This window comes from Cataglyphis hispanica, chromosome 15 (genome assembly GCF_021464435.1).
Source record: "Cataglyphis hispanica isolate Lineage 1 chromosome 15, ULB_Chis1_1.0, whole genome shotgun sequence".
Lineage (NCBI taxonomy): Eukaryota > Metazoa > Arthropoda > Insecta > Hymenoptera > Formicidae > Cataglyphis > Cataglyphis hispanica.
The window spans coordinates 3,155,485-3,171,375 of record NC_065968.1 but is presented as its reverse complement, the minus strand read 5'-3'; the positions used below and the strand labels follow the sequence as shown (position 1 = coordinate 3,171,375).

The 15,891-nt window shown below is 31.7% G+C and overlaps 1 protein-coding gene across 1 annotated transcript; it reads left to right on the top strand.

Moving 5' to 3' along the window:
* The first annotated feature begins 566 nt into the window (after window positions 1-566).
* On the top strand, window positions 567-10,431 carry LOC126855117 (ATP-binding cassette sub-family D member). The gene is made up of 9 exons (XM_050602506.1): window positions 567-1,527; window positions 4,985-5,223; window positions 5,598-5,975; window positions 6,430-6,524; window positions 6,669-6,858; window positions 7,013-7,110; window positions 8,438-8,664; window positions 9,160-9,616; window positions 9,922-10,431. Exons 1-9 carry the CDS (start codon window positions 935-937, stop codon window positions 9,967-9,969), a joined length of 2,325 nt encoding a protein of 774 aa, XP_050458463.1. The 5' UTR covers window positions 567-934; the 3' UTR covers window positions 9,970-10,431.
* The last annotated feature ends 5,460 nt before the right edge of the window (window positions 10,432-15,891 follow it).

The following is a 15,891-nucleotide window of genomic DNA, read 5'->3' as shown; positions in this document are numbered from 1 at the left end:
TATGTTTTACATAAATCACTGCATATGAAATATTTTTTTTTACAAAAGCTTCAGTCTTATAGTGTTCATAAAAAATATATGTGATTAAGCAAATTAAGCAAAAAATATGAAAATCTAAATGACAGATATGTAAAAAAGAATATAAATATGTATAAACTTATTAACGGGAAAGAGAGTTAGTTTTTGAAATTCTTTCTCTCTCTCTCTCTCTCTCTCTCTCTCAAAGAGTTTTTCAAAATTCTTTAAATATTGAAAAAGAGCTTCTCAAACTTTAAAAGATTATTCAATAATTTTCTTCTTTTTTTACAGAAGATAATAAATTAATCTGGAATAAAATAATGTAGAATAATCTATTTATAAATTTTATGAATCATTTATCGCGTCGTTAAATCGAACGATTGTGTCTCGTCACTGAGTAAATAAGAGATTTTAATTCGCTTACTAGTGCAAAGAATGAGGGGAATCGTCATGGAGATGACTATTCGTGCAACAGCGTAGCTAACTAACTGCGAGATATATATACGAGAGAGTTTTAGTTCTTTCCGTAAGTCACGTATATACGCGCGCGAGAGCAAACGTCAGGGGTCAGCAGTCAGCCAGCGGAGCGTCAGTGAGCGTTGCGAACGTCAGGGCGTCAAGCATCAGTCGCCAGCTGGTGGCCGGCCCGAGCGGTCATTCCGTGCGCGCGTTCTCGCACGCATCTACCCGTACGTATCCCGATCGAGTGAGGCGCCTTCCCGATCGCACTTCTAAAATAAGCGCGTGGACCCGCGTGAGAGAAGAGCAACGTGTGGTGCGGTGAAGCCGTAGATGCTTCCTCGTCGCTGTCGTCGTCGTGATTCTTTCGGTAGCGCGAGATGCGCGCTATTGAGATCCGTTGCTATTGAGACTCGTCCGTTGGGTCATCGACGGGCATCACGAAGATAACGAAGAAATGTCGTCGGTGTTCTCGAAGCTGATCGACGGCGCGTCCGCGCGCTACGGCGTGCGACAGGAGACGCTGACGCGCGGCGTCGCCGGCATCGCCGCGGCCCTCTACCTCCTCAAGCTCACCTATCCGCACATCCTCGCTCGTCTCAAATCGTCCATCCGAAAGAGAGGAGGCCACCAAGACCAGCGTCGTTCCAAGTCCAACGAGAACGGTAACGCTCGTCGAACGGTCAACGGTCCTCCCGACGACAACGAGAACAGGATCGCCGAAAGTGGCAATGAGGGAAAACAAAGATCATCGGTGGGACTGGATCGCGATTTTCTTCGACAGCTGATCATGCTGCTGAGGATCATGGTACCGGGATGGCGAAGCCGTGAGATGGGTCTGCTGGCGTGCGCGACGCTGACGTTGCTAGCCAGGACCTTCCTCTCCGTCTACGTGGCCGAGTTAGAGGGTCAGATCGTGAAGAGGATAGTGTTGCGCGACGTACGCGGCTTCGGCCTCATGCTCGGACGATGGTTCGCCATCGCTCTGCCAGCTACCTTCGTCAATTCCGCCATCAGATACCTCGAATGCCGACTGGCGCTTAGCTTTAGGTACGCTCCTGCTCTATCTACGTTTCTACTTCTTCGTGTATGAGGGGGATGTCTATATCCGTCCTTTTCAGAACGGAGTAATGTGTTTTTGCCAGGCATGCTTTTTTTCACATTCCATCGTTCTTTGCACTTTGTGATGAATGAATGCTTTTTTTTTTTTTTACCTGTATCTTTTCAGTATATTTTTTTCTCAATTTGCTTTTTTTCCTCTCATGTAAAATTTAATGCAATTTTATGTCTTTTTAAATTATAATTTTTGATTATATCTTTTAACTCAATTATCTATGAGAATTTTGATCAATATTATATCAATTTAATTTAATTAAATTATCTATGAATTATATCAATATTTTTTATATCAATTATCTATGAGAGAGGATTATAATTATATCAAATATAATTATATCAAATATAATTCAATTAATCTATGACATCGTGTATATTTTTGAATTCAATTTTTACACCAATTGAAAGAAGTTTAAAGAGAGAAAAAGAGAAAAAGTAAAGAAATAAAATATAGATAGTGACACTGAAACGGATGGATTTATCTATATTTCGCTTCCTGCGATTGTAGAATATAATATAGGGATCTATATATATATATATATATTCAAGGAAGTAGGTTTTTCTATCTAGAAAAACCTTTTCTAGGTAGAAAAACCTACTTCCTACAAAACCTGGAATTCTCAGAAATTTTATTTTTATCTTGAAAAATCAGAAAATTTTATTTGCACTCAGGGAATATTTTTAAAAATTCTCTCTTCTTGCTTTTGCAAGCATCGGCAATCTGATTGTGAATTATATGTTTTAAATATAATAATTAAATATAATATTATAAATATATATCTTTCTTTGAATGCTTATATTTTATTGTCATAGCAAAAAATACTGAATACATAATATTGAGTATGCATTTTTTATTGTAATTCTTACAATTAATAATAGAAAATATTAATGAAAATATTATACAAATGAAAAATCTTACAGAAGTTACTCAATTCTTTCCAGTATTTTTAAATTTAATATTTAAAATTTAAGTGATTTATTTTTCCTTTGAGTGAAAAGTATTAGAAACCGCATACCAAAAAAAAACTTGTTTTAAAAAATTCCTATCCATTCTAAAAATTCTTTAATTTTACCTGGAATTTTGAAATTACCTGAAAAATCAGGGAATTTTTTACAAGCTTTGAATAAATATCTTGTATTTAGAACAAAAAAATTAGTAAATGGAAGTGAAAGAATAAAATGATGCAGAATATTTGATTCAACTTGATCAACTTTAATTCTAATCTATGTTATTGTGAGGGGAAAAGATATGTTTTACAAACAAATTTTTCGATTAGATAAGTATTCTAATCATAATATCAATTCTAGATAGTTAACTCTGCGTCTATATCTCCCTTTAAGAATAGTATCATTTTTTTCTTCATATTCTAAGAATTAAAATTTTATACAAATGATGAATGGTCGAATCCCTTTTCAGATTCCCCCAACCGCCTTTTTTTTTATCTTTTCAAAATAAAAATGAGAATTATCCTCTATCTTATCTTACACATTATCTACTTCTTTCATATAGTAAAAATGGATTTCAAAAAATTTAGAGATTTTATGAGAATAGAGAGAAGACAAAATTATAAACAGGAAAATGTAGACAAAAAATACAGCTAAAAAGAGAATGTGAAGCAAACATCTTCGATAAAATTAATCACATTTTGAAGAGGAAGGTCAAAAGAGCGTCAGAGCTAGCTAAAATATATTTATAGCTAGCGATATATTTATATCAATTATGATTGCAAGATGCAAATTAGAAATGTAATGTGTTTTTCTCTATACTAAATTTTTCAATCCATTTAAGATTTTTCCTCGATATGCACGCATGCATATAAATAACTGTTTATGCATTATTATCTCGCGCTCAGGCTTTAATTGGTTTTCTTTTTCCCGATACAGCTAAAAACAATTGTTGATATTAATTTGCTCAGGGTTTGCGGATCTTTAAACTCGCCACTGATAACACAACGGTACAATGGCGTAAGGCGGATCTTCTCAATAAATACAGTTAGAGGAATGTTGTGTGTATAGATGTAGCATATCTCACGATACAACGAATCGATTCAATTACAATAATATATAAATATATATATATATATATAATAAAATGTAATTAAAATATTTAAATAATTTATTTAATTTATAAAGTCCATTAGTATTTTATTTCTATTTTTCTTATACATATATAAGAATTGAATATACAAAGATTTCACATCTTGTTTACGTCTCTTAATTTGCTTGTTTTTAAGCAGCAGGAATAATTTTATTTATCTGTTCGATTTTCACGAACAGTCAGTTTAATATATGTAAATAAATCAATTTAATATATATATAAATAAATTCCTGAGATTATATCAGAAATTTTTTAACTGATAAAAACAGACATACAGAACATTTTTAATCTTAATATCAGAGTTTTGCTTTTATATCTAATCGTGGTATTATCTTGAACACAAAGTGTTTTAAATAATTTATAACGTTGTCTTTATTACAATATCATGAGAAGCTTATAATTAAATTTTTCTTCATGTTTAAACTGTGATTGAAAAGAGAGAAATTTTATCCGGTTTAGAAGAAAGAAATAAATATGATTATATAAATTTCGTTACATCATCATTTCTTTCCTCATTTTGAAATGAATCATTTGAAGTTTATTTAAACATATGATATTCATACTGTTTTATATAACTTATGAAAAAAAAACTATTAATTTAACAGTTTATGATATACATTGGTTTATATATATTTTTTTTATATATACAGGGTGTTTCAGGTCAAGTTAATGAAACTTTAGCGTCTTGTAGGAGATCGTATTTGGAACAAAAAAATTCCAATTAAGGAAACGCTAAAAAGTTATAACTAATAAACTCTCTGTAAGTAATTAATTATAAATTATGAAAATTTAATAAGTACTTTTTATGTTTACATTTGCAATGTTTGGACTACAAATGTAATGTTTATACAAAGATGATATTTTCAATTTTCTGCTTTTTTTTTTGTTGTTTTAGGCTTATTTTCTTTTGAAAATATCAGAATCGCCTTATCAGAATTGAATTTATGAAAATTGGTGTAATTTAGTTTATTATTTAATTACCCGTCAGGTTCATTTCGTTATCTTTTTCAAACGAATGAATGTTTTGATGTTATTTTTGAAAATGTGATTTTTTGAAGTTTGTTAGCTATAACTTTTTAACGAAGCATTTCCGGACCTATGTTTATCGGAGCTTTTTTGTTTCAAATTCAATTTCTTTTTAAGACTGTGAAATTTTATTAATCTGAACACTGGGGAACACTCTGTATATGTATATATTTAATTAGTCTCCACCTTAGGAAAGCCTCTACAAGTTGCTAAAAAATTAAATATTCTTCGTAGGATAAAATATAATTCTTGGATTTGTGTGCGCAGGGAACGTCTGGTACAGCATGCTTACAAGATGTATCTGAGTCAGCAGACTTACTATAGGGTATCAGCTTTAGACACTAGACTTGGCGGTGCCGAGCAAAGACTGACGGATGACTTGTCCGAACTAGCCAGTTCCGTAGCTCACCTGTACTCTAGTTTAACTAAGCCACTGTTAGACTGTGCCTTAGTCGGTATCGCGCTTATTTCGTTCTCGCATAAAATGGGTGCGAAGACGATAGCAGGTGAGATTGTTATATTATATTGTTAAATACGAATCTCTTTATTCCGGAATCGCCGGAGAAAGAAAAGACAGAGTTCCCACGAGATTATTCTGAATTCATTATATGATCTATTATACAATCACTATATCATGCCTATGCTCTAATAGCGCATGCACAGAATGAAAAAATCCTTTCACGTTCTTTATCTTTTATTCATTCATTACGTCATGCAAATATTGTTATATAGTAGAAGAGCAGCGCGAAAGAGAAATTTCAATATACTGAATTAATTTAGAATAATAAGTAACAGAATAAAGAGATTCTATTGTATTGCTTATTGTATTATTATTATTATATTATCGGTATTATTGTTATCGTTATTTTATTTTCTATAGGACCACTATTAGCGCTAGTTGTTATTGGTTTAACTGGACAAGTTTTGCGTTTCACTTCACCAAAGTTTGGCCAGCTAGTTGCCGAGGAAGCAACGCGACGTGGCAAGTTAAGAGAAGCTCACGCTCGAATCAGTGCCCATGCAGAAGAGATTGCATTTTATGGGGGACACGATACAGAGCATCGTTACCTGAATTCCGCTTATAAATCTCTGGTGACGCACTTGCAGCGTATTATCGCCGTCAAATTGTGGTATGTGATGTTGGAGCAATTCCTCATGAAATACGTATGGTCCGGCACTGGACTCTTCGTTATTGCTATGCCGTTGCTCTACAACACGGCCACATCATCGAGAAACGGGATTAATACAGACGGCGATGGTGCGTATACGATAACGCAATATCTAAGTAGAACATCTCGTATAAAAAAAAGAAACACTCTCATATCACTTATAAATTAGATTGACAAATTTTTCTCATTATACATATATTTTTCTTATACAATAGAGTCTCGTTATTTTTAATAAAAAAAAAAGATATTGTTGGAAAATAGAAATTGACAGATATCTTTTCATAGTGCGAGCTACTCAATTGCCATGCACTTGCGCAAAGGCAATTACGCATATGAAACTCATCTGGGTGTGCTGTCACATGATCTCTGTTATAATGATATAGAGGGAAATGCGACATTAGTGTTTGTGAAAGTATGTGCATAACGAATACCACAAATTTAAGGAGACTCTACTGTTACTGCATCTGTGCAATAAAAGATTTTTTTATATTTTTTATTATAAATAAAAATAATGATAACGTACGCTTATTATTTATTAATCAGGTGGCGTGAGTGAGCGAACGAGATATTTGACCACTTCGAAAAATCTCTTAAGTTCTGGAGCGGATGCTGTCGAACGACTGATGTCATCTTATAAAGTATGCACCTTAATATTTATTGATTTCTTTAAATCTGTTTTGTGTGCGCTATATAAAAAATAAAAGACTAAACATCAAGATTAAACATATTTTAAAGATACGTCCGTAAGAAAATATATTAATCTAATTCTTATATTGAAACAGGAATTAGTCGCATTGGCGGGATACGCGGCACGCGTCAGCGAAATGTTAGACGTGTTTAAAGACGCTGCGCTCTGCAAATATAAAAGAAACATTGTCACCAGTAGCCCATTGCGATCCCTTTCAAACGGCAACGCTCAACAACCTGCAGATAAAATAATCGAATTCCATAATGGTACCCCAGTAATTAAAGGTAAATTAAATAATTCAAATAGATATATCATATTGCAACAAAATTTAATTAAATATTTATAATTTTATTATAATTTTTGTTTAATTTTTAATTGAAATATGATTACATAATTTTATCATATATCATTTACGTAACTTTATTGTACCTTTATTAGGAATTGTTCGCGAAAGTACGGATGGTAGTATAAGCCTGATCAACGTGCCGATAGTCACGCCTAATTGTGAAGTCATCGTACCCAGTTTAACAGTTCATGTAAGTACTCAATTATTTCGTACTTATATATGTTACATAGTCACGGAAACTTATTGTGTTCCAGTATTTAAGATCTCGAAAAAGATATGCATATAATTTAATATATATATATATATTTGCTTTCTCTTTCTTCTTTTAATTTTAAATATATAATAATGTGTGTGCGTGTGTGTGTGTGCGTGTGTATGTTATGTGTATATACCGACATATGTATACAAATATATTACCAGTTAATTTACGAAATAATTTAAAATAATTATCTAAAATAAATATTCAGTGTTTCTATTTTTTATAACTTTTGAAAACAAATTTGATTTAAAAATTTATATCTGAATAAAATTATATAAAATTATTTCGCGATCTGAGCGATGACAGCGATGACAGCTGATCGTGAAAAGCTAACGTAAAAACAGTGAAAGAAATGGTATGCGGAAAGATGGCAATGACATTTCATACATTCGGATATCGATTTAAAATGCCTTTCTTAAGAGTAAAAAGAAATGAGCAATTAATCTCGGGTAATGAATAATAAATTAAATTAGTTATAAATCACTTACCTCGAAGTTGCTCCGCAGCCGCTCGATGTGTCTTTGGGTCTTCTTTTTCACTTAATGTTTTATCCTTTACTATTTCTTTTTTGCACATGATTGCGACACTTATCACTCGCATAATTACGATCGTTTCAACACACTTACGAACTGATAGCTAAGTATAATAAATGTAGAATTTCACGAGATACAATCCGATATACAAAGTCTCAACCTTCCTCTTTCGACTTTCGCCGCACGACTAACGGCAAATTGAACACGCACATCAACAATGTATTGTATACAGGGAAGGCCACATACCTTCGTATAACAACAATTCAATGTAAACATTAGTACGCTCGTAAAATACGTCGTAAACATTAAGACATACCAATCGATTTTTTGTTATTGTCTCAAAGAATGTTTTAGATATCCGTCTATTGTATGATATAAAGTTCGCGTTTTTTTTTAAATTTGTGTATTTATATATATGTGTATGCTGTATTTTGTCAAAATTTTACATTGAATAAATGAGTTATCGTCGCATATAAAAAAGTTTATGTAAAGAATAAAATTTATTCATTTTCATTAAGACAATGTTAATATAATAACAGATAAAAAAATTTATTTAAACTATTAAATCATTAATAAGCACATCGTACATTTTCTTCTATAAATGTATTGTTTTAATTGTTAAAGATATAATAAGCGGTAATATATTATTTCTATTTTTTGTTATGTTTACTTTTTATTCTATTTTGTATTTTATTTATTAATTTATTTATTATTACGGTTTACAGATAAAGCCAGGTGACCACATTCTGATCACTGGACCCAATGGCTGTGGAAAAAGTTCTCTCTTTCGCATTATCTCCGGTCTCTGGCCCGTCTATGATGGAACTCTTATCAGACCAAGTGAAAGGAACTCGTCTGAACACAGCAGGCCTGCTCTATTTTATATTCCACAAAAACCCTACATGACTGTTGGTTGCCTTCGAGACCAGATTATTTACCCGGCACATTCCAGGTTCTCATATATTTTTTATAATTAAATTAAAATTAAAACTATAAAAAGCGAAATTCTTAAATTATTATATTACTTAAATTATTATATTACTGAAGCACAGGTAACAGTATAAATTTAATCAACATACTGATATAATTTTTTTTAACGAAATTATTGTGTTTAATAGTGCGTGTAAATAGTTGCAAATATTGAACAGTTCATCAGAATCATTATATTCGAAACAATCATTAACATTAAATTAAATTAATTATTATATTTATATTAAAACAAATAAAATTATATATGATTAATCAAATTATAACTAAATATTATAATACATTTTATAATATATTATTTTGTAATCTTTATATATAACTTATAAATAAGTATAACATAAAAAAATAGATGTGTGTGTGTATTATTTTTATATATTTTTGTACGTTTTTCACATATTTTTATAAGCACGTTTTAATTTCTTATCAGGATTCGAATCAGAGAGTTGTATTTTTGTTACAGATCAAAAAATTGTTCAGATGAAGAATTGCTGGGATTGCTAGATGATGTAGATCTACGAAGTATCGTCGAGAGAGAACCGGATGGTTTCGACGCTCTTGGCGATTGGGACTCCACTCTATCGGGTGGCGAGAAACAGCGGCTTGCGATGACACGACTCTTATATCACGCTCCACAATATGCTTTGTTAGACGAGTGCACGAGCGCCGTCAGTCTCGAAGCCGAAGGAATTATGTATGAAACGGCGAAGAAGAAGGGAATTACCTTGTTGACCATCACTCATCGAGTGGCGTCGCTCGCTAAGTATCACAAATTGTTGCTGAGATTTGATGGAGAAGGCGGATGGACCTTTGGACCATTGGATATAAATGCTGAATTATCGACATCGCCAAATCAGGAAGCAAATAAAAAAGAAACAGAGCAGGAAGATACGAAGACCAGCCACTATCACATGCTGCATGTATGTTAAATATCTTGCATGCTTTATATATGTGAAAAATAATTTATTCTTTCTTAAAGAATCTTAAATTTACATTTTTTTAATACTATGTAGTATACACAATATATGTATACATATATTCATATATACATATGTATACATACATAATCTCTATTATTTAATTGTAAATTCTTCTCAAATCAAAACTTTCAATACAGAAAATAAAAATTTATAAAAATTTTATATAAGAACAATGACATATTATATATAAATAATTCCTATGCATATTTTTTTATAATTTTTAACATTTTGTTACTTTTTTTTAGGAGCTGCGTGATATACACCCTGAAAATACCTACGTGGGAATTAGTTGAAAACTACGATCTATAGAATTTTGTATTGTAAACAAAATGAAAGATATGTGGATATAGAATATGAAATGAGATATCACGCACATTCGCGAAATGTATGTATATATTCTGTATCTCATATCTATTACATATATTAAAGTATATATATGGACTATTGATATGGATATGAAAAAGATAATAGATAAATTATTATGGTGTGATATATATATATTTGAATGTATATATATTTTTAAGATTGCACGTTGCGAAAATTATTTTTCCTACTTTTAGAATAATATCGCGCGGATGCAACATATTTTTAAATAATATAGAAAATATCATAAAATCGCAAAAGGGAAATTTATACGTATATGTACGACTACTTTTATAGATTGTTCTCTAATCTACAATGACATTTCAGATGATATGGTTATAATTAGATATAAAATTTATACAGAAATATATATTTTGTGATACACCAAATAACTATTTTTCGAAATAAAAGGACGTTTGTTCAATTTATTATAATATATTTTTTGTTAGAAAATTCACAATTAATCTTATTGCCCATTTTAATAGAGTTTCAGAAAGCAATATTATTTATTAAGAAAAAATTTATTAATGTGTTATAAATAATAAAATATTATGAACACTTCTTTTCTTGTTCCACGTATTTCCTATGTCCTTTTATTTTTCCAGTTCCTTGTGTACTGATTTTAAAATAAGTAGTTTTAATAAATAGGTCGATATATATTTTCATTAAAATATAAATTAAGCATGACAAATCTTTCTGTTTTTATTTTTACAATATAAAAAAATTCCATATCCACTCCGAAACATAAAAAAATATTCATGTTATATTCATGTTATATTCCAGACAGCACATGTCTCTAAAGGACGACTTAGAGATATCTTAAAAATGATCTTAGATTTAAGATGTCTTTTGACCTTCTTGTGCTATCTGAAATATTTAATGAAAAAACTATGTTTTAATCAAAAGTAGGATATATTGATTTATCTTGTAATAGGCTTACAATATTCTTGCACTATAAATGTTTTATGTTATTAAAAATTTTAGTATAATATTGTAATAGAAATGAAATAACGTGAGACAGAATTAGATGCAATATAATTAAAAAATAATTAAAAATAAAATATAAGCATTGTATAAAATTTCTATTAAATATGCGACTGACTAAAAATTAATATTTCCTTTCTGGCAATTTCCATAGGATGAAAATTCAAGGAAATAAAGAAAGGAAGAATAGCCGCGCGAAAGCTCTATCTTTATCTCGGATGGAATTTTTTTCGAGGGAAGAGCTTTTGTAGTTGCAGCTGCACATTCGCAACTTCGACAAAGGATCGCGTATTAATTTACGCGCTCGTTCGGGCAAAAAAAAATTCAATTATATGTGTTTCTTTGTTTTGAAGATGGCCACGCAGGGTGAGAAGACGACGGCACAGGGTGATGACGTGGGGTGGTAGCAAAGCGGTAGGGGTGGGAAGACCCGCAATTCCCGATGAGCTTACCTACGGGAAACCTCGCAAACGCCAAACGTCGATATGCGCTGGTTCTCGCGAGTCGGTAGCAGCCATCTTGGGGGGTTCGTTGTATATTCCTCTCCTCTCTTGCAAACTATAATATTCCGAAGCAATTTTCGGCAATTGATATCGCATAGAATCACGCTGATAACTGATAGATAAATGAAGCTAAAGCAGAAGCTCTATTGAACTTATTTTTTGAATTGTCTTAATACAATATTTAAAAAAGAAATTATGTAGAGTATATTATATCATATCATTAAAGTTTCCATAGCTTTATAATCTCCTTTAATTTCGTCTCAGTTTTATATTAATTTATATTATCGTGACGCTTTTTAATCAAAATGTGTGCATGATTTAGAGCAAGAGATTGTGCTGCGGCCACTCGCAATTGAGTGATTAAACCGCATCGGGAGATGACAGTAAAGGCGGTAATCGTTCATGATTAAAAATCCAATCTGACAAGATAGTAGGCTATCTTGTCGGCAAAACGATTGCGGATTATCCCCGCGCGATTGCGATAAACGGTTTGATCATGGTTACTTAATTAAGTTTGCGGAATACTAACAGAAGTAACAGAAACACCCACTCACTCTCTTTCCAACGTGAGATATCGAGGCCGATATTCTCCGACAAGGAGAAATATTATACTTCTGTGCGTGTGTCACGTTTATACACACTTCCTGAACACCAGGTGAACCAGTTAAAAAAAAAAATATATATATATATATATTATCGAATAAAATATATAACATACATTTCTTTATATTATTTTTTTCGTGTTTTTTTTTGCGTATCTTTTTCATGTAATATTTCATTCTTTTCAATGCTATATAGATATAAATAATTTTAAATAATTTTAATAAATAATTTTAAAAAATCCAACATATAATTGCACGAGGAATTTATGTCAATTTATATGGAGAAACTTTTTTTTCTCACACAAGGGAGAGATGAAAAATTGAGAATTAAAAATGAAAATTAATTTTCTTGTTTTGTGCTCTCTTTCTTTTATATACAGAATCCTTTTAAATTTTTCATTAAAATGTTTCGTATTCGGATCGATATATTTCGTATTCGGATTTTCGAACGTGTCCCTTTAAAGAGAAAACGGGAATAAGAATTAATCAAGATTTAATTAATAATAAGCGTGTTGAATAAATTCCCAGCTTCAATTCTCGATCATTCAAGATCTTTTTCTATCGCTTTTCGAATCTCAATGAGATAGAATTGTGGCTTTATTAGGTACTTGGGTTATCATCTCTGCATACGAGCGTGTACAAGCCGGCGTGCGGCCGGCTGGCACGCGCTGCATGTAATTCAATCGGCTATTCGAACGAACCGTCCACGATAGGATCAGGGGAGCTGGACGTATCCTAATCCCAGGGAAACGGTTACGGCGTTATTGTATAATCATCTTGACGACGATTCCCGCCTTATTTTCTTAGCCGGCAGATATTTTCCTCGCAGGCAGATGCGCCGCCTCTCCTCTTTACGTTAACCCTTTCCCCAAATTAAGAAACTCGAGACGCGCGTTATTTTTGGCACGTATAATCACTGTCATGGCAAATGTATATATCAGCTGATATCCACGTGACTTTATTTTCAGCTTATTTTTATATATTTTTTTTCTTTCCTTTTATTTTAATAATCGTGTTTAGTTTTAATAATTCCAACAAAACCCGTAATAAGAATTATAAAAATTACATCGATGTTTGCACGCTAAAAGCATAGAAGAGATTTTTGTTTTCTTAGATCTTTGAGCTCTCTGATGACACGTGCACATGTGCGTGTCTGCACGTGGTCATCGCGAAAAGATATACGCGTAAGCAAGGAGCGAAAGAGCGATTGAATTCACGCGGGTGTTTGCATGATTTGTAATGGTACTTAATCGCCTCTCTTTGATTTTGGTCGGTCGCGAGAGTAAACACAGGTGCGTTAAAACGGACCCCACATATCGTACCTGCCGTCGATTTTATCCACTGTACCAGTATTCTACGGATTCGCGACTCAAATAAAGGGGGGTGAGAATGAGCGAAAAGGGCGACTGAATAGTCGCTCGAGAAGGGAACCTGTAAACTTTGGTTTCAATGAAAGTGTTTCAATGAAATTTTTCTATGTATATAGAGTTCAGTAAATAAAATCAGCAATTATTTCGAAATAGAAAGAATAATCTCAAAGAACTTTTCATTAATACTTCAATAAACTTTTCTAAGTTTCAAATTTTTTTTCCTTCCAAATCCTTTTTATTTTATATTAAAGATTTTAATTCGATGATTTAATCCTTTCTAATTAATTTATTTCTATTTTAATTCGTAACATTTTAATTCTTTATTTCTATTTAATTTTAATTTTTTTTTTTTAATTCTTTCTAATTTACAACTTAGTATAATTTCGTCTTTTGTAGAGAGAAAAAAATATAAATAAAATAGTAAACCCCTTATTTATATGTAAAATTTCTTTAAATTTTTTAAATAGATTTTTTAATCGTCTCTTTACTTGTTTGCTTAATTAATTCAAAGCAATATAATACCTTCACTTTCATTAACTAAACTTGTTAAAATTTTTCAAGATCGTATATCCTGCAAAAAAAAGAAGACAATTTTCTACGAGGCCTTGTGTAAATACCGTATAGCCCGATCGGTTGGAAGTGTAAGTCAATACTCATCTCTTATATACGGCATGTCTTCTTGAATCCGTCCATAGGATAACTCCCTCTTTTTTTCCTTTTTTTTCTGTGTGTCATTCTTGTAATAACTGGATATGTAGAATGATAGTTAGTATAACATAGACATATTAAGGCTCGTCAAAAATAAAATCCCAAAATAAAATCTAGAATTTTAAAGCATGAATAAATTAAGAAATGTTTTTTTATCATTTAAGCTTGATAAAAATATAAATTTCAGAAGAAATCGTCAATTTGCAATTGCTGATCATTTAAAACTATTGTTTTAAATTATTTAATAATCATTTAAAACTTTTTGGACAAAATCGAGAAAACAAAAAGAAATTGAACAGATGGGACACCCTGTACATTATCGATGACAAATTTTAAAAGAGCGAACCGAAAACATGATCCCACACATCTTGCCGATGTACAATAGTGGTAGTGAGATGCATCGTGCTCGTGTGGTCGACTTCCTCTTCCTGTCGTCCACATATCGGAACTACGCAGTCAGGTGTCCGGTCTGTTCTCGCCATTCGGTATTCGCGATTATGATGAATATCTGATACTCGGATGAACATTCATCATTCGTGATAGTCGATGATGAAGAACACAAGTTGATAAATAAATTATTTATATATATGTATGCGCCTAGAAATAATAAAAAAACACATTCCATCAAAACATATTTGATATAATATTTTTATATTTCACATTATGTGTGCAAATCGTTTTATTTTGATATAATATATAATATATAATATATATTTGGTATAATATATATTACGTAATAAAATGCACGCATATTTTATTACATAATATATATTATACAAAAATAAAATGATTTACATATATAAAATATTTTACATATACAGGCGCGCAAATATATGCCTAAAATTTCTATAATATATATGAAAAAATATAAAATAATAAATGATGAATAAATTAGGACATGTATATATAATATATTTTCAAATTATTTATTAAAAAAATGTATCTCTTTATATATATTAGCTATAAAATAAACTTCGATTAAATGTGAATTAATTTCCAACATTTTTTAATTTTTCATCATTTACATCTCTTTAAACCTTACGTCGAAGATAACACGATAAGATTGAATCGTTGTTAAAATAATTAATTTTTCAGGAAAGTGACACAGGATCTTCGCGCATCGAGAGGAACGCGTATTTTCGCACACACGGGTTCACCGTTGACTGGTCAATATCCACGAAAAGGAAGGCATTACAAGCCGATGATTTCGAGAAGGGTATCAGGGAGCAGGACCACCGTGATCGGGGCGCGCGGTAATGGTATCTCGAGAAAATATAATACCTCCCCTCCCCAGAACAGCTCTCTAGGACATATCATCGGTATAGCGCGAGGAAGATCGCCGATCATCGATGATCGCCGAATGAACGATTAGTATCCTGTGTCATCGTACAACGCGTGTTATTTGACGTTGACAGTGGCGGCGAGACTAAAATGGATACGATGAAAAGAATTCTTTATTAAAGTCTAAAGATGGGATGAGAAGTTGACATGAAATTTTTCATTCCTACACACCTATGATAAGATCTTTCTATTTCCGATTAGAGAAATGTCATTTTCTAGAGCAATTTCTATATAGAATGATAAAAAATATTCAACACACTGTCCTGCCATTGCACTGCCCTCGCACGTCACTTTTACTCACGTACAGGGATACGTAAGATCCGATGATGAGATACATGGTATAT

Coding starts and splice junctions, on each gene's coding strand:
- LOC126855117 (XM_050602506.1), top strand. CDS start 935: ATGTCGTCGGTGTTCTCGAAGCTGATCGACGGCGCGTCCGCGCGCTAC. Junction 5,976..6,429: donor GATTAATACAGACGGCGATG/GTGCGTATACGA, acceptor TTTATTAATCAG/GTGGCGTGAGTGAGCGAACG. Junction 7,111..8,437: donor TACCCAGTTTAACAGTTCAT/GTAAGTACTCAA, acceptor TACGGTTTACAG/ATAAAGCCAGGTGACCACAT.